This window comes from Furipterus horrens, unplaced genomic scaffold (genome assembly GCF_987537825.1).
Source record: "Furipterus horrens unplaced genomic scaffold, mFurHor1.1.pri manual_scaffold_11, whole genome shotgun sequence".
In the NCBI taxonomy this organism is placed as follows: domain Eukaryota; kingdom Metazoa; phylum Chordata; class Mammalia; order Chiroptera; family Furipteridae; genus Furipterus; species Furipterus horrens.
Window position 1 is genome coordinate 21,031,340 of NW_028327181.1, and position 24,457 is coordinate 21,055,796.

Below are 24,457 nucleotides of genomic sequence, written 5' to 3' on the forward strand. Positions count from 1 at the left end.
TTGTCTTGATGTAACTGGCACGATCTCCTCTCCCTGGTAGGGCTTCTGTGCGGATCCAACAAGCTGATATACTAGGAAGCCCCTCTCACAATGTCGGGCACCTGGTGAACCCTCATGGAACTGTAGGGCCCTGTCGCCCCAACATGCTGCCTCCCGCCTATGTTAAAGTTGCTTCTTTCCATGGGCACAAAGAAAGCGTGATCTGGTCTGATTTCTCATGTCATCTGCACCCTGAGCAGCTCCTGACAGGGGTCACCCCCCCCCACACACACACACCCCATATCCCCATAGGGTTCCCTGTGGGGCCATGGCTTCAGGCCTCTGTTCTCTTCAGCTTCTCTGGGGCCCTTTTCCTGACTCTGGCTTTTAACAGGCCCTGTTCTCTCTTTTCTGGACATGTGTCCAGTAGAGTGAGCTCGTATCAGACCCCACGTGTGCTCTTTACCTGTGAAACGAGGGAGGTGGTCCAGGAGGTCCCTGAGCAGGTGCCTCTTGGATCCTTGTGTCTGTCCTGGGAGCAGCTCCCTCCAGGCCAGTCTTTGCACTGATCACTTGGAGTCAGGGGCTTACATTTGCTGCTTGAAACATACATAAAATAGCTTCTACCTGGAGCAAAAGGTGATGCGCATCTTGCAGAAATCAGAGTGAAGGCTTCCAGAAGCAGACTACCAGGCACAGAGCAGAGGCCATAGGAAGGGACCACACTGTGCTGCTTTGGGTGTTTAGTTGAACACAGGTAAAGATTAGGTTTTACCTGCCGTTCTAGAAATTTGCTTTTTTAACCTAGGTCACACAGTGGGCAACTTTCCAGGTCAAAATAAGTAGATCTACTCCATTATTTTTAACTACTGCATAGCATTCTCTCATAGCGATGTTTCATTATTTATTGTAGCTGTTTCTGAAATTAGAATTAAAGCATATATGTGAGGAAAAGCAACCAATGTACAAGACATAAAGTATAAAATACAGTAAAAGGTGTTCCTTCTTTCCCTACCTCTGCCCACAAGGCTCATAGCCCAAAGTCAACCAAAATGCACAGCAGTCTCTGATTTTAGTTATCTGGTGGCTGGTGTTTATTATGTTAGATAACATATTTAAGTCCCTCTTTCTGAATTCATGTATTTGCCTATTAGCTCCCTGCTATGAAAGCTGGGGAAGTTAGCACACATTTTCCCCTTCCAACTTGTATAAGTTGATCATTTTTATCAAACTGTATCTGATATCTATTTTTAATAGAGTATTACATATAATATATTTAAAAGTATATGTTATATATAATATAGTACAGAGTATTATGTATAATTATAATATTTTTAGTATAATAGTATATTTAGTATCTTTACATTAAGATTTAGAAAATTAATACTCTATCATAGAACTGTAGTGACCTCTCCACTCTGAACTATGGGGTGATTGTAAAGTGGAAATATTATTCAATTACAGAAGTAAATAGTGTAACTTGACCATGGAAAGGGAAATGAAGTTTTTATAGAACCTTATGAGTCCCCTGGGGTAGTGGCCTGCCCCCAAGTCCCTCTCATTGTCCCCCTCACCTGGCCAGGTCACGCTGGGCCCCGTGCACATGATGTGTAGACATTGTCTTCTTTTTCCCCCTGTGCCTCCTGCACAGCTTCCCTGCCTCCCAGACCAACCTGCTCTGAACAGAACCTCTAGTCTGGGTGCCCCACTCCTTTCCCCTGAGAGCCAGACTCAGCAAGGTCCAGATGAACAAGGGCTCAGATTCCAGGGGAACATTCTGTTCTAAGCGAGAGCCTCCTCATTGGTCCCTGAGTGCCAGAGTCCACTGGGCAAAATTGCCTTCTTCTTTCCTTCCACCCCTGGTCCTTGCCCTGCCTTGAGAAATGGGGTCCATCTTCTGGAGAAAGAAGAGGGGAAAGTAGAGGTACCATCTTGAACTTCAGGTCCACAAAGATTCTGTATTGAGGACTGGACTTTCTTTCCACGGAGGCCACAGGGGTAGGAAATGAGCTGTCATCGCAAAAAGCAGAATGAAGTTTTGAAGCGAGTTACAATTTTCAGACAAGCTGCTAGTAGTCAAAGCTTTTGCTGCTAATATGAAACTCTTCTCCTTGGTGCCTGAGTACTGAAAGGCTTCCCTGGTGGAGGCCAGAGAACTACAAACCCCTTTGCAAGGCTGCAGGTGGAAGGGGATGGGGCTTGAGAGAGGACAGCCAGGAGCCGGTGGGACGTGGACTGCAGCTCTGGACTCCTGCAGTTCTGTTTGATGATGATGACTCCACTGTCACTGTCTCCGACGGCTGCCTGGAATCTCTCCGGGCTGGGAGAGGAAAGAGAAGATGCTGCAGTGAAGAGATGCGGGAAGGGACTTCTGCAGGGGGTCAGGCTAGGACTCAGGGAGACATGACAAAGAGATGCAATGCCCCCTAAGGATGGGGTCCCCTGACTTGGAAAAAACCAATACTGTTCAAATACACAATTTCCAAAGAGAGAGCCAGATGCCTCTTAGCCTGTGAGTCACGGGCATGTCTTCCTCTAGAACAGGGACTCCTTTGCAGCTGTGGATGGTCCCCGAAAACCCATGGGTGGGGTGGGGAAAGAAGGCCAGGCAGGAACAGTCACGGACAGTAGACTGGCCACCCACCCTCCCTACCCCTCCTAGGCCGCAGCAGGGCCCCTTGTTCCTAGGGGACAGGAAGGAGGCCCTGATGACCCCAGGCGCTGTGAGTCACAGCCCTGGCCCCAAGCCTCAGAGCCTGGGGTCAGGGCACAGGCAGCCATGCTCTCAGGAAGCACGCACCCCAGAGCCTTGCTCCCAGACCAGGGTCCCAGTGACCCACCGCCCTCTAGATGCAGCCTTCAGCCTGGTGTTCCCATCGTTTCAGGCTGGCCCCATAATTTTGTTCTTTCCCTTCAGCGAGTCTATGATTGAGACTCAGGGTTTGCCTCTTTCAGCTCCACGTTCCCACCTCGTCTCAGGCGCTTTATGCAACTGAGATCAACCTTCTCATCGCTGGTCTCAGAACTTTTCCGTCTTCTAGGCCCACTCATTTTGGAAAACTGCAATCAAGTATTTAAATAAAACTGCATGTGCACCACTGTCCAGATGTGGGAGGACGGCAGAGGTGTGCTGCTGCTGCTGAAGCAGGCCCCCTACCCAAGGGCCTCGGTGTGTGTTCATTCACTGATGCACACAAGCCCCCATCTGGCCGACGTCCATGTCATTCTTGAAAATTCAGGGCAGCCTGTTCTCACAGTCAGCCTGGCCCTTTCTGCACGCCTGTACCTTCTAGGGTTCTGTCTCCCCTGCCGGCTCCCGCCCCCACGCTGAGACTTCCAGGCTAATTCCAAAGTCTGAAATCAGATGTGTATCACGTTCGGAAGCTCTCCCAACCTCCCTAGGCCTGAGTTCTCAGTTCCATGAGGAGGGACAACCGTCACACCTACACTCTCTAGGTGTTGAGAGAAAGAAATGAGATCACCTGTGTAAGGAGCTTAGTACAGTGCCCGATGCCAGGTGAGGGCTCAGTCCTGGGAGTTGCTATTAATCTATACTATCATCTCACCCCTGTCAATATTTGCTCCAGGGAAACAGGCCCATTCTCACTGAGGTGTAAATGACTGCTGGGGCTTCAAGTTATCATCCCCAAATTTGATCGATTGTTTGACATTTGAACAGTAAACTAAAGACATTATCTTGTAACTGTGCATATGCTCAGGCTCCTTCTGTGAAATTGCACAGGTTCTTACCCCCTAGGAGGAAAGAGAAGAAAAAGCCATGTTTGTTTGTTTTTTTAAGATTTTATTTACTTATTGTCAGAGAGAGGGGAGGGGAGGGAGACAGAGAATAAGAGAAACATCAATTGAAGAGAGAGAGAGAGAGAGAAAGAGAGACATTGAATATCATGCCCAACCAGCAACCCAAGCACATGCCCTGACCGGGAATCAAACAGGCAACCTTTCACTTTGCAGGACAACACCCAGCCCCCTGAGCCACACTGGTCAAGGCCAAAGCCATGGTCTTGTCTACCAGGGAGCATAAGGTTTAAAGGCAATGAGGGCATAGGGTGGGAAGCAATTTTCCATAACAGAGAGACCCACGCTACAATCATAACATAGAAATGCACATCACGACCATAACATAGAAATGCACATCATGACCATGACATAGAAACGCACATTGCAACCATAACATAGAAATGCACGTCGCGACCATGACATAGAAACGCACATCGCAACCATAACATAGAAACGCACGTCACGACCATGACATAGAAACGCACATTGCAACCATAACATAGAAATGCACGTCGCGACCATGACATAGAAACGCACATCGCAACCATAACATAGAAACGCACGTCGCGACCATGACATAGAAACACTCATCGCAGCCATTGCTGCCATCGTGCCCTATTCCGTCTGAATGCCAGGCTCCAGTGAGATGATGGCCCTACAGTGGAAAGTGAAGGAAGAGTGGGGTTTTGAACCAAGTCTGATGAAGGAAAGGGCATGGCAGGGCAACACAGAAGACCTTGCTGGCCAGGGAGAGGGACAGCACAAGGCACAGAGAAGACACTTCTCAGAAGGTGAATGAGGGCATGTCTGCTCAGCTGGGGCTTGATTGGCAATGCCCAGGAATGGACTCGCTGCCCAGCGTCACCTCCTCCCCTAGGGCTGCCTTTCCTCCCTCCAGCTGACCTCATGGCTGTGGACTCTCCCTGGTCCCTGTCCCTTTTCTCATGAGCTCACCTGAAGTACCACGAAAGCCCGAGGGGAAGGACACGCATTGCCTTGGGAGGGACCCATCAGGGATGCGTAGTGGCCTTCTAGTGATAAACTGAGCCTCGGGGCCTACTGGCTTCTACAGCCCTCACCCTTCACCATTTATTTTTACTGGAGGAATTTTTAAAAGTGGAACCAGGTCTCATCCAGCCATAAGACATGGCACAGTCCTTCAGAGGGAAAAGGCCTGGCTGACTCTCTTAGGATCCTCTGCTTCCAGGAGAACCTGAGGGCGTTGCAAGTGACAGTTCAGACAGGTGCCGGGGCCCACACCTCTGTGGAGCCCACTAAACCCAGTTCTGCTTCAGACCCTCCCTGCTCTCCCCTTCCAGGGCCCCTCGCTTCTCCTGCTTTCCTTCCCCACCCACCCAGCAGGCTGCCCGGAGGAGAGGGCAGCAGGAGCAGGCTGGTCCCCGGCTCCTCACGCTCCCCCACCTGGGTCGGGCACCAGAGCTGCCGTCTGTCTCTGCTGAGCCGGGAGCCTCAGGGGCCTGGCCCTGTTGTTTTCTCAGCTCAGTTCCTGAGCAGCATCTGCTGTCAGCTCTCGACAAATAATAATAAACCTGGGAATCAGGTTTGTGGAAGGGGATTTCAGTCCCTGGGTTCATTTGTAGATTTGTTTCTGTGTGTGCGCGCGCGCGTGGACAAGAGAGTGCATGATGGCGTCTCAGGGGAGGAGGCCGGCCGGGCTCCCAGGTGCCCTGCAATCCACCCTAAGTGCCCCCGACCCCCAGCCGTGGAGAGCCTTCCTCTGTCCCCTGATCACTGGGGCGGCCTGGAGGCTTGAAAGAAAAAAAAAATTGAATAAAAGGCCTCAAGCTCTCTCCTTTCCCTGCTCCTCCCCTCCTCTCCCACCCCTGCTGTTTAGATGGGATGAAGGAGCTGGAGATGAAAAAGAGAGGGCAGGGCCCCACTCCAGGACTGAGAGCTGGCCGAGTGGTGGGAGCCGATGGAGAGAGGGAGCCCTCCTGTGCTCTCCACCCCCGGCCAGCAGAGATGGCCCCTGCCCTCCACTGTGGGGCGCAGCAACACGGGGGCGCGGGCTCCTGAGCTGATCTTCACTGTCCAGAGCAGGAGCCAGTTGTGGGAGTGTGTGAATTTAGAACCAGACTAGTGACGCCCCTCTGATAGAGAAGCCCCGCTTTTCAGCAGACTGGAGGGGGCCCTGGGGGTCGTTGCTGCCACCCCTACGGAGTCAGGCAGGAGAAGGTGCTGCCACTTCCTGATGAGAAGGAGACCAGGGCTCTGCTCGCCCTGACAGTGACTGTGCCTCCTCCCGCCCCTCTGTTTGTCTGTTTTGTTTTGTTTTGTTTTGTTTAAAGAAACTGAAAGGGGAAGAATTGCCAAGTTATAAAGTGCTTAAAGAGGAGATGAGAATCTTCATCAAATGCTGAGAGCTGGAGACAGGGAGTGATGGGAAAACTCTTGCCTGTTCTTATGGGATTGATGCTCAGATCCAGAAGAGGCAAGCTGTTGGATGAAAGGAATTATTGTTAAGTTCCTCAGTAGAAAGATCTAATGGACAATTGCCGCTATCAGGGGGAATTAAATTGTTGTTTCAGTTTGTAAAATATATCAGCGGCTTTTTGAAGCCACAAAAGGTGTGACAACCAAAGTGGGGGAGTGGGGCTGCCACGTTCTGGTCTCCGTGTGGAGAGGCAGAGCCAGGCAGCGAGGGCCTGGGGTGGAGCAGGCTCACTCTCGGAATTCTGATGCGGGTCCACATTTTGAAGCCAGATTGAAAAATAGCTCCCCACGGGGAGCAAAGGAGGGAAAGCGGCAACCCCGACTCTGGGCCCTGCCTGCTGGGAATGCCCACGAATCAGAGAGGCATGGAGGGGAGCAATGGGGCGAGATGGAGGCTCCTCTCGGGAGACCCTGCTGGGGACGAGGAGGGTGATGTGAGTCTGTGACTGCTAGCAGCCCCACTCACACCCAGGGTGTAGTCACATCCTCTCCCTGTGTGACCACTAAGCCTCTCCCCTCACCCCACCCCCATTAAACTGTGAACACAGAGGGATAGTGGGATAAAATCCCCCTCCCCCCAGAACTGGGTCTCTCCAGCCAAGCTTTTGCTGGGGTAAGGGCAGAAACGACCCCTTGACCCAGCCACACAGGGGGCGGATTGTTATTCCAGATAAAGAGCAAGCAGCAAAATGGCCTTAGGGGCAGGGACAGGAGGAAGATGCAGGCCTTTGGAAGGGGGATCACAGGCTGCGGCGGGGAGGACACGCTCCTGGGTGGGAGCAGGGGGTCTCTGGGCTTTGTGGTTTCATGGAGGCTTGTCTGCCTTCCAAAGACCACTCACTCCACCAGGCAGTTTAGGGCTGGAGGAGGGAGGAGGTGAGGGACTGTCACATGTCTCAGGGGGTTAGAGGCCAGCAGTCTCGTCCAAACTCCTGCTGCTTCTGCTCTGTCTCAGCTCTGTTCCCTGGAGACCAGCATCACAATAATAGGGCGTGACCTGGTGCCACCTCCCGAGCAGGCTTCCCAGAAAGGTAGCAAATGACAATTGTGCTGAGAGCTCGGTGGCCAGAGGGCCTGAGTTGCCCTTGTCTTGGTTGTCACCTCTGCTTCTGGCTGGAATCAGAACAGAATTATTTCCCCCTGTGAGTTCCAAGCAGGAACAGAAGGTCTACCAGGGGAGTAGCCCTCCTGGCGGGGACATCCTACAAGGACTTGGGCTCTGTGCCAGGTCCAGTGTCCCCTAGGACCTGGATAATGGAGCAGTGGCTCATTTCCAACCCGTGTAGCCAGCCAGCCTTTAGGACCATGTAACAAGCCAGGGATCTGACGCTGAGAGCAAGTCCTGCTCACTTCTTCTCCCACCCGTCCGCCCTTCCTTCAGTAATGGACAGTTACCCCACACCCCCACCTCGGGCTCCCACACCACACTCTGAGCCTCGTCTTGTCAGACTAGAGGACTTCCATTTGCCCCCAGCACCCCGAGGTCAGAAAGATTGGGGAAGCAGCATCTGCTTGGTCACTGCATTCTGTCACCTCAGGCCCCTAAGCTCCCAGAACCCCTGGGTGAAAAGTCACAGGTCCAGGGTTTGCTGTGCTGTGACGGGGGGCTGCTCCTGGAGCGCAGACCCCGCTTCCCATCATTCCTCAAGGACCCTTCACTTCTCCATCATTTTGAAACCTTTTAACCAACCTCCTCACATGTAAAGCTTCCCAGTCCCCAGGTGCATCCTCTCACCCACCCCTCCCCATCCTCTCCACCATCTGCACACTGGTCCCACTCTGCCCGGCACTGCCCAGCGCCGACTCCATGCGCCCACACGCAGCGACCATTGAGCTCCTTTCGCTCACGATTTCCAGCCCTTACCAGGTTTTGCCGAGACCTGGGTGGGTGTGTATGTGTGTGTGTCTGTGCACGTGCCTGAGTTTATTTAGATAAATTTACAGAGTCACATTAAATCAGTGACAGTTTGACACTGTTATTTCAAGATTCATCGCTCTGAGTTGCCAGCATAGGAGACCTAGCCAACTCCTTCCCATCAACACTTTTTTTTCAGGCATAATTTATAGCAGTAGGGGGCATTTGTTTCCAAAAGATGGCACTATCAGCAACAGCTATCTATCATTTTTATTTGTTTTTAAATTTGACTCAAAGTCCAATTCTCTATACACATGCAAAGCTGTACATCCTAAGGCGACTGATTACACGATTTAGTAAACAGGTTATATTATGTAAGGCAATTAAAGCGGACTCCGCGGCGCCACCTACAGGCCGCCCGCGGGAGGGGCGCTGGGCCTGGGACCAGCGCTTGGGGACCAAGCTCTCCTGGCTGAAGGAAAATAAACGGCCTGCGCCAGGTTGAGGGAGAAGTTGAAGCCAGCCTGTTACTATTGCAGCCTTTTGGTCCCTCCTGCTGAGTTCATTGTGTTATTTCAGCCTCCTGCAAATCTGTCTAGACGTCAGAACCCCGGCCTGGGCAGCTGCTCAGAGGGGCCTGCCTGGGGGTGGGGGGAGCAATGGTAACCACCTTGGGGGCTCTGGGCTGGGGGCAGAAGAGGGCTCCCAGCTCTCTCCCAGCTCTCGGGCCTCAGGGGCCTCCTCCCCTCGCTCTCAGGCTTCACTCCAACTGCTTCTAGTCCATTCAGCTAAGCTTGTGTTCAGTGCTTACCATGGGCAAAGACTTTTCAGAATATTCCGGTGAAATTTCTCATTTTTCAGTCAGAGAGGGTAAGTGACTTGTACGAGGCCACAAATAAGTGGCAGAGCTGGGTATGGAATCCAGATGTTTTGACCTTAAGCACAGGCTCAGATCGTGGGAGTTTACAGATGAGGAAACTGAGGCCCAGGCAGAGAATGGGACTTCTACAGCCTCTACTCTGTAGCAAGGGGAGGAAAATAATGAAAATACTGCTAGTGTGTCAGGGGCAGAAGAGAAGGGCTCCTGAGGGACCCTGGGCAGTGCCTCTTAGCTGCCACGCTGGGGAGGGAAGCAAGGAAAGGAGGGTGGAGGGAGGGAAGGCTGGCCTGGGACCAGTGCTCCCTCCCCTGCCCCTCTGCCCTAACCTACAGCCCTGTGCAGATGAATTAGACTCTGGGGCCTGCAGGATTCTTGTAGCTCTCCAAAGAGTTTTTGTAAGAGCGGGTCACATCTGACTGAAAGGAGGGAGGACGTCCTTCCCTGGGAATGAGAAACTGGAGCAGAAGGGATGAAGCAAGCACGACTCTCAGAGTCCAGAAGGGTGGAGACGGTCCCCCTGTCCTTGTGCCAGTCGCCAGCCTGGAGCAATGGGGTGGGACAGTGGAGAGACAAAGGGAAGTCAGTCCTGCCTTTGCCTCTCCACTTCAGTCAGCGGGCAGCGTGGTCTCAGCCAGGGTCTGGAGCAGGGACAGCTGCTGTGGGGCCCGCTGGCCAGAGAGTTCCCAATTAGACCTTGTTTCTCATCCTCCAGGCCCTGAGCCCCCAACCACAGCACCCCAGCCCAATTACTGGGGGCAGCATTAACCCCTCGGCTCCCCAGGCTGTTAATGGAATGTTAATTGGTTTAATGGGTTTCATGTCAACAAGTCCTAATGAGCTCCTTCCTAACAAGCTTAGCCTTTTGTTTCTAAGCCTGTTTGTCAACAGGCTGCAGTTTGGGCCCCAGACTGAGGGTCTCACTTGCAGGGCTCAGGGAGCTAGAGTTGGGGAGACAGACAGCTGCCCATTCCTACCTCCTAAAGACGTGTCCCTCCATGCCCCTCCCCCACCCCGGCCCAGGCACACTACCTCCCCGTTCCTGAGCTCTGGAAAATGGCATTTGTAGCTCCTTTTGATGGTAATATCAGTGACACAAATGAGTTCTTCTTGGATATTGTGTGGGGTTGAGAGTTGCGTTAGGGTGTTTCCCCCCTCCTAGCTGTCATATAATAAAGGTTTTTGGCATTAAAAGCAATCTTTCGACGTGAGCCTGTCCTTGATGAGCAATTTCCCTGTGGTAAATTGTTCCCGGCGTGTTCTCCATTTGCAGCCTTGGCTCTGCTCCCTCGGGTGCCCCGGTGTCTGGTAACAGAGCGCCGGGGCCTCTGGACAGGGCGGCGCAGCCTCTCCCAGCCCCTGACACATGCTCAGAAGTGCCTGCTGCTTCCCTCCCCACTCCCAAAGGACACGCAGAAAGGGTGGGGTTCCCCAAAGGGCCAGGCACCTAGAGATTGACCAAGGAGCTACCCACACCCCAGCCATGGGGTCTCAGGCAAGAGAAGTCAGATCCCATGTCCCTCCCCAGATGGTCCCACGTTGCCCCTCAAGCCCCAAACCTAGCTGGTGGGCTTCCCCAAGGTTGGGGCAGTGCATTGTGCTAGGGAGCTGGTGAAGAAAAGAAGGAGGGCACCTGCCCTGGCGGGGTAGCCCCGTTGGTTGGAGTGTCGTCCTGTGCACCAAAAGGTTGCGGGTTCCATCTCCGGTCAGACATATAGAGGATAGTGGTGGGAGGTGGGGGGCGACCAACAGATGTTTCTCTCTCACATCGATGTTTCTCTCTTTCCCCCTCCCTCCTACCCCCCTCTCTTTTCTCTCTCTCTAAAATCAATAACTATACATCCTCCGGTGAGGATTAAGAAGAGAAGAAGAAGGTGGGCACTGGGTCCCTGCAGTGTCAGGTTACCAGAGGCTTCTGTGCCTGAGTGAGCAGAGAGGGAAACTTAAGCCCCGATGAAAAGGCCTTCTGTTCTCTTGCAGGAGAAGGCCTCAGAGGGCAATGGGGCAGTGGTGCTGTGGCCTGTGGTGACCCCAGAGAGGGGGAGGGGAGGGGCAAAGGCCATCTGGATCCTTGGAAACTTTTTCCTGCCTCCTCTGAGGCAGGCAGGCAGGCAGGCTCAGGGCTGGAAACCCTCGTCTCAGCCTCACAGTGGCTGTTTCTGGGTGCAGGCCACTCTTCATCACCCCTCCTCACCCCCAGGCAGGGCAGCCCTCATGCCGTTGCAAATATTTCTGGGGCCATTGACTCTACGAGGACCTGACCTCCTGGTCATTGGACAGTGAACAAAACAATACAGATTAAAGGCTCCTCTCTTTAGCCCCAATCCCCCTCATCTCACTTCCTTCTCCTTGCCTTCACCATGACTTTTCATCCTGGAATGCAGTTACAGAATGACCAGGACCCAAGGCTGGAGGGAACTAGTTGCCCCGAAAACAGCCTGTTGAGCTCCCACCCCAGATTCTGCCCCAAGGCTCCCTCTGCTGGAGGATTTTGGCACTACAACCCCACGGAGGTTCACTTTCTTCGAGCAAAGAAGCATCTTGACGTTGGTGTCCCCAGAAGGGATAGGACGGTAGGCCCATCTGCCAGAGTCCCAGGAAAGGTGGAGCCTAACAAATCCCCGAAATACCCCTATTGACTTTATTCCCTCCAGGACTGAGAGAGAGATTCGTCACCCACTCGAATCTCTCAAAAGCCTTAATTCTTGAAGTTCTTTCTGATGTCTCAAGGAGTCTGTATCTTCTTTTTTCCCCTCTGGAACCCTTCCACTCTGCCCTTACCTTCCTGGAGTGTTAGCCGAGGCCCAGACATACAAACGGGCATGGGTTTCCTTCCCGAAGCCTGGGCTCCCCTGGGGCCCCTCTAAGCCTCTTTGCGAGTCTGGATCTCAGGGCTCAGGGACATGGGGTGACCCTGAGTGCTTCTGTTGCAGAAACATCCTGGTGGCCCATCCTCTGCAGTAAGGCCAAGAGATGAGGTACAAGCAGCGGAGGCCACTGGGGATCACCTGCAGTCCTGTGTTATCTGCACAGGGGAATCCACCGTGCCCCCCAAACCTCCACCTCCAGTTCCCTTTCCTCTTTCCGGCTGGACTATCATCTGCCTCCACTAACAACACCCCTTGCGGAGCGGACCTTGCCTCCTCGCATCCGTCCTCCCACACCCGCCAGCGCAGTTCTTTGCACATAATTGACATTTATCGGTATTATTTGCAGGACTCCCTGGACTTGCACTGCTTTTGCACCTGCACTTAAGGTCAAAGCAGACCTGGTACCTTGGAGGAGAAGAGTCAGAACTGAACTCTTCTCTTCCTGAGAAAGAACCAACACACACACACTCCACATAGCGCCCTGGAGCCCCTCCCCTTTACTCAGGCAGCTCCAGAACACCCTCAAGTTCCCCTACAATTCAGGCATGTGAACGTTCTGAGAGACCCTGGGGAAGGGGCAGGGGAGGGGCCCGGCTTCCATGTGCCCTCAGGGAGGGGCGTGTGAGAGTGAGAAGGAGGTCTGACTATTGTGCTCACAAAGGTCACCAGTTCATCAGTATCCTCCCCCTGGGGGACAGGTCCTGCACCCAAAGAAGTTCTTAGGCATCTCCACACCTCACAATGGACAGACCCGGATCAGGAAGCCAGCCTGTGGTTCCCAGCTCTAAATATTTCAGGGCATTGGCTGAGCTAAACAGCTCTCTGGGCATCCTGTTACTTGGGGGGTGGGGGTGGGGCACTCACAGCAGCATGTTCTGCTTCTAGAAGACACCTTGAGGCCCAGTGGGGGCAGCTTGCTTCCCATATGGGATGGGGGTCGGGCATGCAGTAGAGCAGCCCAGAAAGTGGCAATCTTGGAACTTGGGTTCCATCCCTGTTCAGTAGCACCCCACCCCCAAACTCCCCATGGCCTCCATCTCCCCTTGGTAAGGAGGGGGAGGACCACTGGGCTCCGACGGCTCCTCTGGCCTTGAATGTCTGTGACTCCACATGGGGTTAAGCCTAAGGAAAGTCTCCCTCCATGGAATAGACAGGACCTCTAAATGCCCACCTCCACAAACACACACGCAGAAAGACCCGCAGGTGCTGGGCGCTCACCCAGCCTCTCAGGGGCTCCCAGGTCAGGGGGCTGCTTCGTCGACCCTGCAGTCTGAGAGGGGGACCAGAGCCCCACGGCCCTTCCCACCACTAGGGGGTGTGGTGAGCACACCTGGGAGCAGGCAGAGAGGTGGGGACTGGAGCTGGAAGGGCCTGAAGCCTCCCTGCCCTGACAGTGCTCGGAGGGCCTGGGACAGGGAGAAGACTCGCGTCTTATGGGTGCCCGATTGGCCTCCAACCCCCTGTGTTGCCACCAGCTGTGGCTCTGCCCAGCCCCTTCCTCCCAGTCCCCACCCCCAGCTGATACTCAGCTAAGCATGGCTTTGTACAGGTTGTTCAGCATCTGATTTGAATATTGTTTCTTTCAAGTCAAAGCTCAACAGCAAGCCCCTTCAAGGCCTCTCCCGTAGTTCCCAGTCGTTCCCATAAAGGGCTCTCGTCCCTCGCTGTGTCTGATCAGTCCAGGTGGCCCAGCCTGAGAAGCTGTCCACCGGCTGGCTCCCAGGCTCCCAGTGTTCAGTATTAACATGCGGCACCCTTTCTCCTGCCACAGATCCTTGATGTGAATCAATCCCATGATGCAACATGCCTCCCCAGCCCCAGCTCTGACGATGATGGCCACGCAAAATGTCCCTCCCCCAACCTACCAGGACAGTCCACAGGTGAGTGTCGACCAACCGACGGGAGGGGTGCGTGGCCTTGCAGGGGCCGAGGGCAGGGCCTGGTGTGCTCTGGGCTCTTCCCTGTCAGGCCTGTCTCTCTGGAGAGACCCCGGCAAATGCAGACGCTGGAAGGAAGTCATTGCATGTGACAAACACAGGGTTCAGATCCTACCTGGGTGACTCACCAGCATCTAGGACCATTGCCTAGGGCCTCAAGTCATGGCTCTCTCCCCACCCAACCCTGCTTCCTGCTCGCAGCAGACATCAGACAAATGTTCCAAACCCCTTCCTTGGGGAGACACAGGCAATTGAGTCTGCCTTCCAGTGTTTGGGGAAACTTTTAAATTAGAGGCTCCTTTATACTAGCCCCCCTATTTCATGGTCACTAGAGCCCCTGTGTCTACCCTTCTCTGCCTACCTATTGGAGGAGTCTCCCTTCTCTTCAGAACTCACTGAGCTTCTTCCACCCAGAAAAAGGCCAGGCCTGCTTCTCTACGGCCCCCTGCCCTTCCTTCAAGTCCATGATTTTGGCCCCTCAGCTCAGACACAGCATTGCCCCTGCCCCAGTTCCTCCAGACTCCTGGCCGCAGCTCCTGGGGAAGGGGGCATCTTTGCCCCGCCTTCCTGTTGTCTCCTCCCCTTTGCCCCCCCCCCCCCAAAGCCTGGCCCAGCTTTTGTGGGTGGGCTCCTGCAGGCCTGGTGCCAATCACTTCCGACCTTTGTTTCCCCATGTGCGCCTCGCCCCACACTTCATTCTCCTGAGACTCAGAGTTAGTCCCGATGCTGTGCTTTCACGGGAGGCTCCGTCCTTTGACCTGGATTTCACACTGTCCTGTTTTCTCTATCCTGGTCTCGCAAGTCAACGTTAATTCAATAATTATTCATCGAGTATCTGTCATGTGAAATGCAGCCCGCTAGGCTAGTCATTCATTCATTTAGCAAATGTGCGGTGAGTGCCTCCTGCGTGCAAGAGTTTCTCATGTCTCTGCCCTACCCTGCATCCCTCCTCTGCAGACACTTCAACTGCAGCTGTTCTCGTGGACTACACAGATCTGTGCACAGAGCAGGATATTAAGATGCAGATACAGGGCAAGCAGTCTCTTGCTCATCTTAGGTCCTCTAGCCCTGACACCCCAGCCTAGAGTGAGCCTAGAGTGGCTACTCTCTCCATCCTGTTATCCCTGCCCCGTGAAACTGCATGTTACAGAGTGTCCAGCAAGTAAACCTACTCTCAGCTGCAGAAGCCCCAAAGCACTCTCCCGCCATTCACCAACCCTGGAGCACATGTCCTTTAGTCCCCACCCCTGCTCCCACATAGCAGCTCCATGCTGCTTCCTGGCTGCCCCCACAACCTACTCATAGCCAGCAGACCCTCCGCCCACATCAGTAGCCTTCCATGGGTTACCCCGGGTTGGACTTGGCACTGACGCAGCCCCGCTGTTTGAAAGCCCCCAGGTGAGCAATAGCCCGGCCCTTTCCCTCTATAGAGAGAATGAAGAACAGGCAGCTTGGACAAGTGGAGGCCTGGGAAGCCAGGGTCCACAGCAGGGACAAGTATCATCCTTCTCAGTGGACGCAGGACCCATGCCCTTGCCTGCTCAGGCGGTGTTGGGGACCCCGGGGTGCCGGTAAAGAGGCGGGAACTCTCCAAGTTCCGAAGTAGGAACAGGAGCGACAATAGGACACTGCCTGCATTTAGCAGGTGGTGAGTGCAAAGGCCCTCAGCCCCACACCCAGGGCTCAGGGACAGACCGGAGTGGGGCCAGGAGGTCAGAGAGCCCTGAATTGGCAGCTGGGAGCTGCTCCCTCTCTCCTAGTCCGTTTCGCTGTCTGGGCAGCTGGGAGAAGCTGGGGTTTGCTGGGGTCAGCAGGAGAGCGGCAGAAAGGGCCTGTGTTGTCCATGAATGCTGGTCCAGGTGTAGTTAGGTGGAGGAGCCTCAGTAGACAGCTGAGTGTTAATACTCCCAGCTGACCACAGAGGTGTGGAGGCCGGGCAGCAGCCTGAAGGCGCTTAGTACCCCGGAAGCCACCATGGAGCTATTCTGGCCTTTGGGGTGAGAAAGGGAGGCTCCCGCTCCCTAACACAGGGACTGTCCCAAGGCTTGGCTCTCTGAAGGGTCACCAATACTTCACCATTGAAACTACTCACATTAAAAAGGAGAAGGAGGAGGAGGGAAGAAGGAAGGAAGGAAGGAAGGAAGGAAGGAAGGAAGGAAGGAAGGAAGGAAGGAAGGAAGGAAGGAAGGAAGGAGACTCACATTTACAGCAAGGGAATAATATAATTTGCCCTGGGGAAGCCACACCCCTATTGTGACCCCAGAGATCCAGGAATGATCGACAGGAAATCTCAGCATCCACGATAAAGTGACTAGGCCAAGGTCAGGGGTCTATAAGGCCTTGGCTAGGCCACTAGACTATGGCTAGATTGCCACGGGGCTTCCCTGGGCACAAGCTAGTTCCCAAGGAAACTGATCAGGACCGGGCTCCATGGGAGGAGTTAGGGCAGCAGTGGAGCAGGTAGGAAGGCAGCGGCAGGTGAGGTGGCCAGAACGCAGGCTCCCAGGGGAAGGTGATCTCTTGGCCAGGGCTAGACTTAGAGGCCAGTCGGCTCCCCCACTCTCGGGGGCTGCTAAGGGTGGCTTCCGCATGGGAATGTGCTTCCTGTGAGTGTTCTGCTGGGGAACCTGCTCTGGTCGTCCTGCCTTTCTCCCGTTACGATGCCAAGAGGCCGAGCCGGCTTCTCAGGGGAAGCCCTGCTCCATGGCCCTTGCATGCTCATCATCCTGGAGGACCAGCTGCCCTGTGGCATTCGGTGTCCTCAGGAAAGCGGATCCTCTGGGAGCATGGAGCAGGCACACAGGGCCCTCTGAAAGCACCCCCTCGTCCCCCTCATTCCTTGAGGTCTAATCTCATTACCTTGGGGCCCAGCATGACTCGTTTCCTCAAGGCCTGCGCAGCTGAGCGCGTCGCCAGATCACCTCCTCGGAAACCCAATTTCTTCCACAGTCTGAAAGGACAGTCTCTGATATGAAGTCCCCAAAATGAAAAAGGAAGCGAGGAGCAGAGCCCTCCCTCTGAGACCCATGCAATCGTTTTAATAATGTTCCCGTTGTGCTAAGGGCTAGCAGTACCGAGCGTAATCTATTCAAATGCACAGGAGAACCTCACTTTGGAAAATTAGGAATCTGCATTAAAAAAATTCCCAAGCCCCGGACCTTCTTTATAATAAATTAGAATTTTTTTTTTCAAGGCAAATTCTTAACTTGGCAATTTCATTTTTGAAGTTTGGGGAATAAAGTTATTAAAAATGAGGAGGGTTTTTTTTTTTTTTTTTTTCTCTTCCCACTTTAGTGGAGAAGCAGTAATGGTTCTGGCTCCATGCCGTATGGCACGCCAAGTGGGACGATGGTCATTCCGCGTCTGGCCACTCTGTCCATTTCAGTCCCACGCGGGGAAACTCTGTGATCCCTAGTGAGAAGGTTCTCTGTGTTTCATGTGCATTGAAGACAGACCATAAGCTTAGAAAGCACAAAAGCAGCAACCACTGGAAACCTTCCTGTTGCCCGCTTCCTCCTCCTGGTGGCTTCCTGTTAGGTCCTGCCAGGGTCGCAGCACCTGCTACCACCCAACTACTGCACCTCAGTCCGGCATGCTGTAGCTGGGCCCGTGATCCAGACAGACCCTCCCGCGTGCCCTGAGAGCAGGGGCGAGTCACCTGGGACCAGGAAATTTTACAATCATTGTTTAAGGAAAACATTGTCTCCAGAGAGACCCACACCTGCACTGGGTGTGAGATCCCTCCATTCAATATATTGTGTGAATTTCTGCATCTCCGCCATAGCTCGGCCACCCGCCACCAGGACTCACATCCCCCTCCTCCCGTAGCCCAGCACCCCACTGATTCTAACAGAACTCTCCAAGCTATTAGGTTCTGCACTGTTGCTCCACCTCCCAGCAAGCCTCCCTCCGGTCCCTCCCAGAATCCTCGTGGTAGCCCAGCAGCCCTCTCACCCCCAGGCACGCACCCTGCATTCATGTACTCTCTCTGCACTTCTGAATGCCCTTCAAGTTCTCCCACTTCCTGGAGCATCCCACGTGCAACATCACCTCCCAAGCCAGTTCTCCCCTCAGTACCTCCCCTAACAATTGCAGGATGCCCTTTGGATGTGCCAGTTTCCCCACGCTCACCTTATCCGCATACAAAATCGTGCTATCTGCTTCCCACCCCAACCAACCCGTCCTCATACATAGACACATACTCACCGTCCCACAAATCCCTTTGCCCTTGGCTTATGGGAAGACAAATACTGCATCTGGTCTAGCCGTGCATGTATTCAGCATTCAGTCTTTCTTTGCCTGCTTGTCCCCAGCTCACTGGGACATGAGCATGAGACCAGAAAGCAGAAATCCTGGTGGGTGTTGGTCTTACCCACTGGGCACAGCCCCTCTGAATGAGGACACTCAGCAGTTTAGGAGCAAACTGATATGTTGGTAGCTAGGTACTTATACAGCATGACTTGATGGTGGATGATACTGAATATGAAGGTTTGGCAATTCACCAAAGATGCAGCCTCTTTACTGACCAGAGGGAGGTGGGACTGGCAGTCAGAACTTTCAGCTCAGCGCCATGTGGGAAGCTCATGTCAGAAGGAAGGCAGGCATTTTCTTGGGACCCTTTGGGAAAGGCTGTGTTCCTCCAACCCCCTCTATCCTCCTGCCACCCCCGGAATAGGGAGAATGGTGTTCAGGACTCCCTGAAACTGAGCCTAGAGATCTGGGGTCAAGGTGATGCTACCTTACCTTTCCTGTCAGCAGGAGGCTAAGCTGGGCCAGCCTTGTCCAGGAGGACGGACCTCCCTGTCCCTCCCATTCCCGGCACCATTCCCACTTGGGTGGGGCCAGGGGAGCAGACTCCCAGGCAAGCAGGACCTTTGATCAGTCATCAGGGTTCCCAGGCTGGTGTTATTAACTGGAGGCAGAGGAGGTGACTGGGCCCCTGGCTGTGCTGCTGTGATGGGCAGAGGCTGGTTCAGATGTCACGCTTTACATTCCTCTCATCTCTGTAGGGGCTGGAGCCCCTGCCTCGCAGGGTCCTCTACTCAGCTGCCTGTGAAACTCATTCACTTGGCAGCAATGGAGGTAATTCAGCAGCTCTGAACGTCCCCCTAAGCCTATTCTGTGGCTGTGATTGACAGGTCTCTGTGCCCCTGGCGGCAGCACCCCAGGGACCATATGGGCGACCTGCCTGCCCTGGCTTTGACTCATCCAAACGAACTCCAAAGAGACGCTTTCTTTTTTATTTTCTGCCGAGTCTTTCTTCTCTTTGTGCACAGTGACCTCTCTCTCTGGCCGCTTAGGCCACGAAGGTCTTTAAACTGGACATATCCCCGAACTCCAACTCACTCAAGCCCTGGAGTCCTCGTGCGTAAAAGGCAAAGCAGCTCAGGTCCCACTTAGGAGGGGGCGGGCCAGCGACAAGGCTTGTGAACAAGTTGTCACTCTAATGGCCTCATCCAGGTTTCTCATTCCATGCACTTGTTACCTGAATTCTGATATCTACCCGAAGAACAGAGGTTTTATTGTCTTTCCTCTCGGCTCCAAGCAGGACAAGAGCCTAAACAGCTATAAAAATAGTTAATGGCCCCAGTATGCAAAGCTTAAAATAAATCAGGGAACAGGTGATGAAGTAGCCGCTAGCGGCGGGCCTAGGAGCAGGGTGACTCGCTCTGCCGGCCTTTCACAGCTTTTCCAGGAGCTCCAGTGTCTGCTGGGCCCAGTGAGCCGGAGGGGGATGGGTGAGGAGGGGCCCAAGGGTGTTTGCTGTCCTTGGAGTCCATGGTCTGCAGGAGGAAGAGCGGGTGACTGAACATCCAAGTAGTAGAAATCTAGGAATTCTAGGCTTTGTCCCAGCCCCACCGCTGAGGCATCATCCAGACACGGGCGAGGGATTTCTGTGCTGGTTCTTTCACTCATTCATCCGTTCAGTAAACAGTGGGCGCCTCCTGTGGTCTTGCAGGCTCTGTGCAGTGTTCTGGGGGCGCCAAACAAATAGCTCCTGCCCTAATGCTAGTCCATTGGGGGCTTAGTTTCTTCATGGAGAAAATGGGAATGACTTCTGCCCTTCCTGCCTCATAGGACTGTTGAGACCGGGGGTACGAGAAGCAGTAGGGTGGAGTTTCAGCCTCTTTCCCCCGTGATCCTGACCCTGATTTTTTGCTCTGTCTTCTAGACGTGTCCAGTAGCCAAGATTGGATTGAACTTGCTCTACTTTTTCTTAGGAACACAATAGGCATATCAAATGGATGTTTCTAGCGGTACATATCCCTCTTACACATATACACAGTGTGGCCGCACACTGTAATTCTGATGTGCCCCCTGCAGGGCCTCCTAGAAATCACCGGTTTAGCACTATTCTAAATAAGAGAGGGGTCCCCTAGAAATGGATGGCAGGGTGGGGAGCAGACAGTTCCTAGGAAAGTGCACAAAGCTGGGATGTGAAAGACTCAGGTCCAAGTCCACAGCCTCCCTCCTATTAGCCACGTGTCAGCAATACCCACAAGTGCAGGCAGGGCCAGTGAACATTTCACAAGCCTCCTTTTGTAAACCACTGCCTACAAATTCTATTAAAATTAATTAGTTAGTTAAGACCCCCACATTACACCGCTAGGTAACTTTTCTGTGGTAGGTTCCATCCAGACGACCCTGGGATCAGACTGTCGGTGACCCAGGCCTGCTGTTCCACGAGGTCCTTTGAGCTGAATTGGGCCGCCTCACCCTGCCGCCAGCCCTTCCCCTCCCCATGTTCACTGGTGGGGGGTAGATATTTGGAGGAGCCCTCACTGACCCCATCCCATTTTGGATCCTTGAGCCTTTGAATACATCACTCACTCATCTCCCCATTCGGTCAGCCATTCAGTCACTCAGCAAACACGCTGGGAGCCCACCATGAGCTGGGAAACCAGTCCGCCAGGGAGAGAGACAGGTCAGGGCCCTACAGTGTTACAGGTGTTAGGGTTAACACATACACACACCAGGCCGGGTCGTGGCTCCCCGGGCTGGGGGGTGTGCAGAACGGGGAAAGACTACCTGGGCCACTTGGTGCTCCATCTGAGTGAGAAAAGGAGGGAGGCCAGGTGGGCTCACGGACATTTCCTGCAGAGGCAGCTATGGGAGCAGAGGCTCCAAGATGTAAATTGCAGGGCGTGTTCAGACAGCCCTACACAGTGGGGTCCAGTGGGGTACCATGTAGGGACGTGTGCTGTACCAGAGACAAGGCCTCGGTCAGTGAGCAGGCCCAGGCCTGTGGCGGGGCCCTCCCCCCAGAACATTGGCCATGTCTCTTGCTGCTTCCCACCTGTTCAGGCCAAACCTCGTATTTACCAAATGACTTCAAGCCCTGACCTCCCCCCATGTCCTTGGACTCTCTCCTGGTTGGGAGGAAACCAGATCTCACTCTGCCGCCTGGCCCTGGTGCTCCAGGGAGTGCTTGCTCCTGGTCAAGCGCAGCGCGGCCCCTAGTGGGCCAGGCCCGTGCGGCCCCCCCATGTTCCGCGGCCCAGTGGGGCTGGCCCTGGTCAGCAGCAGCTCTTGCCCTGCCCAGGGAGGGTGTCTGCCGAGGAGGACATGCTGAGAAGCTGCAGGCCTAGGTCGTCCAGGGTTTGCAGAGAGGACCCTGGGAGAGGGTGGTGGGTGTCAAGTCGCAAAGGGCAGGGCCATCTGTAGGGAAGGCTGTATGTAGGGGAAGTATGGGGGTGTGGGTGCTGGGGAGTCTTGGGCAGCGCTTGGGGTCGGCTTCAGCGGGGAAACACGCATTGTGTGCAGTGCACCCTCGCGTGTGGTCTCGTGCAGCCCTGGGAAGAGCTATCAGCAGCTCCATTTTCACCTGACAGGAAACTGAGGCTCAGAGGAGTGGAGCCTCTTACCCAGGGTGCCATAGCTAGTGACAGGTAATGTCACCTTCCACGACACCTCGGCTCCCACTCCCACTTCCCTGGGCACTTGTATGGGCAAGCAGGTCCCTTCAGCAGGGACAGGAGCCCCAGGGCAGCCCACGTAACAGAGCAGAAGTGGCCTGACCGTGGGCTGCAGGTTGTATGGATTGTGCTCCCGTAACTGCCACATGCCTAGTGCCTTCTAAGTGCCAGCTGCTTTGCACACATTAGTTCTTTTATGTCTAACAACCCCGTACCTTACGTTTTATGGGACCCATTTTATAGACGAGGGCCCCAGATCAGAAAGGTTGTGTAACTTGCCCAAGTCACGCAGAAGGAGAGTCCAGTCCATTAGGTGCCCCTGCCAGCACTCCATGCTCTGTCTGTTCTTCTCCAGCTCTGGGCTAGACACCACCATGCCCAGTAAATCAGGGACTGTGACTTCTCTGTTGTAGCCCAAGGCATTTGGGGGTCAGAAAAATAAGTCTGCAGCTCACAAGGTATCGTTTGAGTTAGCCCTGCATCAGTAGATACCTGGCCGACTCTGTATTGAACACCAGGACTGTAACAGAAAAGAGGAAGGATGGGGTCCCTGCCCTCCTGGGTCCACCATCCAGTGGTTGAGAGAGGAAGGAAGCAGACAGGCTGAACAGTATGCTCGGGGCCACGGAAGCCCAGAGCAGGGGCCAGACCAGTCCCTGTTGCTCAGCCAGCACCCACTGAACGAGAGGACGAGCCCCACGAGGCTGGTGGGGAGCACCACCAACATTTCACTAATGAGTAGGCTGAGCCCCCAAAGGTCAAGTTACACATTCAAGGTTGCCCAGCAGTAACCGCAAAGGCAGAACTCGGTTCCACCTGATATCAGTGTCTGCTGCAAACCACCTCATGGGGTTCTAGAAGAACCCCGTGTCATCCCCGTTCTGAGCCACCTACCTTCACCTCCCACAAGCAAAGGAGAGGAATTCTGAATGGCAGCTGGCAGCAAGCAGTGGGCAACGGTGATCAGTCCTGGGCTTCCTGAAGGCTTGGGTTTCTCAGGCCCTCATTCTCCCAGCTCCTCCATAGCCTCGAAGGAAGTAGCCCTGAGCCATATTCCATTGATAATTCACCCGTGCCTCCCCACTTGGGCTCCATGGTGCAGAAAGACTGTCGTTGACCTGACCGGTCTGTGGTGGGGTGGGAGAAGCCGGGCCCACAGTGAGGACTGGGTGAGCTCGGTGGAGACCCAAGAGCACAGGCCGGGAAGTGAAGCTTCATTCTGATGCCGGTGCCCTTCCTCTCTCCGCTTTTGTTTTCACTCAGGGGGGGAAATGTCTTCCCACTCTCCTCTTCAAAGAAAAGTACAGTGTTCCCTCACTTATCGCAGGTATTATGTTCTAGACCCCCCGCGATAGGTGAGAATCCGCGAAGTAGGAACCTTACATTTACTTTAGTATTTATATATATTTTAAGGCTTTATAAACCCTTCCCACACTTATAAACCATTCCCAGTCCCTTATTAACCTTTCCCACTCCCTTATTAACTTTTTCCACACTTTTATAAACACTACTTATGTTCTTAAACATATTCTACACTCTTAAACCTATGTACGTAACTTTAACAAAATACATATACAGTACCACAAAATCCCACGATATAACAAAAAATCCGCGATAAATAATTAAATATAATATTTTTAAAAATCCCGTGATACAGTGAGGCCGTGATAAGTGAACCATGATATAGAGAGGGACTACTGTAATTACGTACAATAATTCCCATGGTGTGATTTAGTCAGAAAGCCCCTGGCTCTTGCCCCAGCGTTTGCAGACTGTGATCTCTAGAAGTTTCTTCCCCTGTGGGCTTTGGTTTCCTCATACATAGGAAGGAGACGGCACTAGCCTATTGCACAGGGTGGTTGCTGAGCACGAAGCTCACATAAACGCTTCACGAGCCCGTCAGAGCCCAGTGTTGCGCGCTCTCCCACTACAACCGCACAAGGGTGATGCTTAGCAGAAGAGGAGGCACCCACGGGGCACTCCCGTAGCAGTAAGAGCAGCTGAGACAGGAGGGAGGTGCACCCATCCCAGCTTCTCCCAAGTCACACCCTGGAGCATCTCTGGCTCATTTTCAGGGTCAGACTACACCGTTGGCCCCTCTGGATTTTGCAGCCCTGCACACACAGCTTACAGCCCCTCCTCTTCCCATTCCACTGTAGGATGGGGGGCAGGGGCAGGAACGTCCATCTGCAGCTGTCACAGACCGAGATTAGTCAGGGCCCTTTAGCTCCCAGTTTAAGGCAGGGCTGGTTCCAGCTGGCTGACGGAAGTCCCGAGGCTATAGCATCTGTGGAGGCAAGGGTCTGTGCCCCCAGAAAGGACCCTAGAACCCGGCACAGGCTCTGGGCACAGCCCCACAGCTCACAGCAGTGGCTTCCTGGGAATGCTGCCCCCCTCCCTGTCTGCCAGTTGTCATCCTGTTCTTGTAGTTAACCCTCAGAGCCTCACAGGGAGTAGGTGTTATCCCTGCATTTCACATGTAAGGAAGCCAAGCCTCCAAAAGGTCAGGGAACTCACCCTGAAATGTGTAGCTAATTATTAACAGAGGAGCCTCAAACCCAGGGCCTGGATCCCCTGCTCCTTCCACTCTTTGAGGATTCTCTGGTCTTCCAGGAAGTTCTCCAGAGATTGTTCAGGGGTGCCTCTCCTCCTCTGTGCCTCATTCCCCTTGTTGGGGAGGGCCAGTCCTCCCGCCTGTGCAATGCTGTACCCACACCCTGTCTCTGGTGTTTGCTGCCTGTGCGGGATTTGCAGGGTGCGCTGAGGTCTCC

The 24,457-nt window shown here is 53.9% G+C and overlaps 1 protein-coding gene across 1 annotated transcript in view; it reads left to right on the forward strand.

Annotated features, from left to right (window-relative positions):
• PKNOX2 (PBX/knotted 1 homeobox 2) overlaps positions 1-24,457 on the forward strand; it is a 239,233-nt gene that overhangs the window by 149,903 nt on the left and 64,873 nt on the right. The window contains exon 4 of the mRNA XM_090290476.1: positions 13,605-13,713. Coding sequence (XP_090146602.1) covers positions 13,627-13,713 — 87 coding nt within the window. The 5' untranslated portion in view covers positions 13,605-13,626. The remainder of the gene's footprint in view (positions 1-13,604; positions 13,714-24,457) is intronic.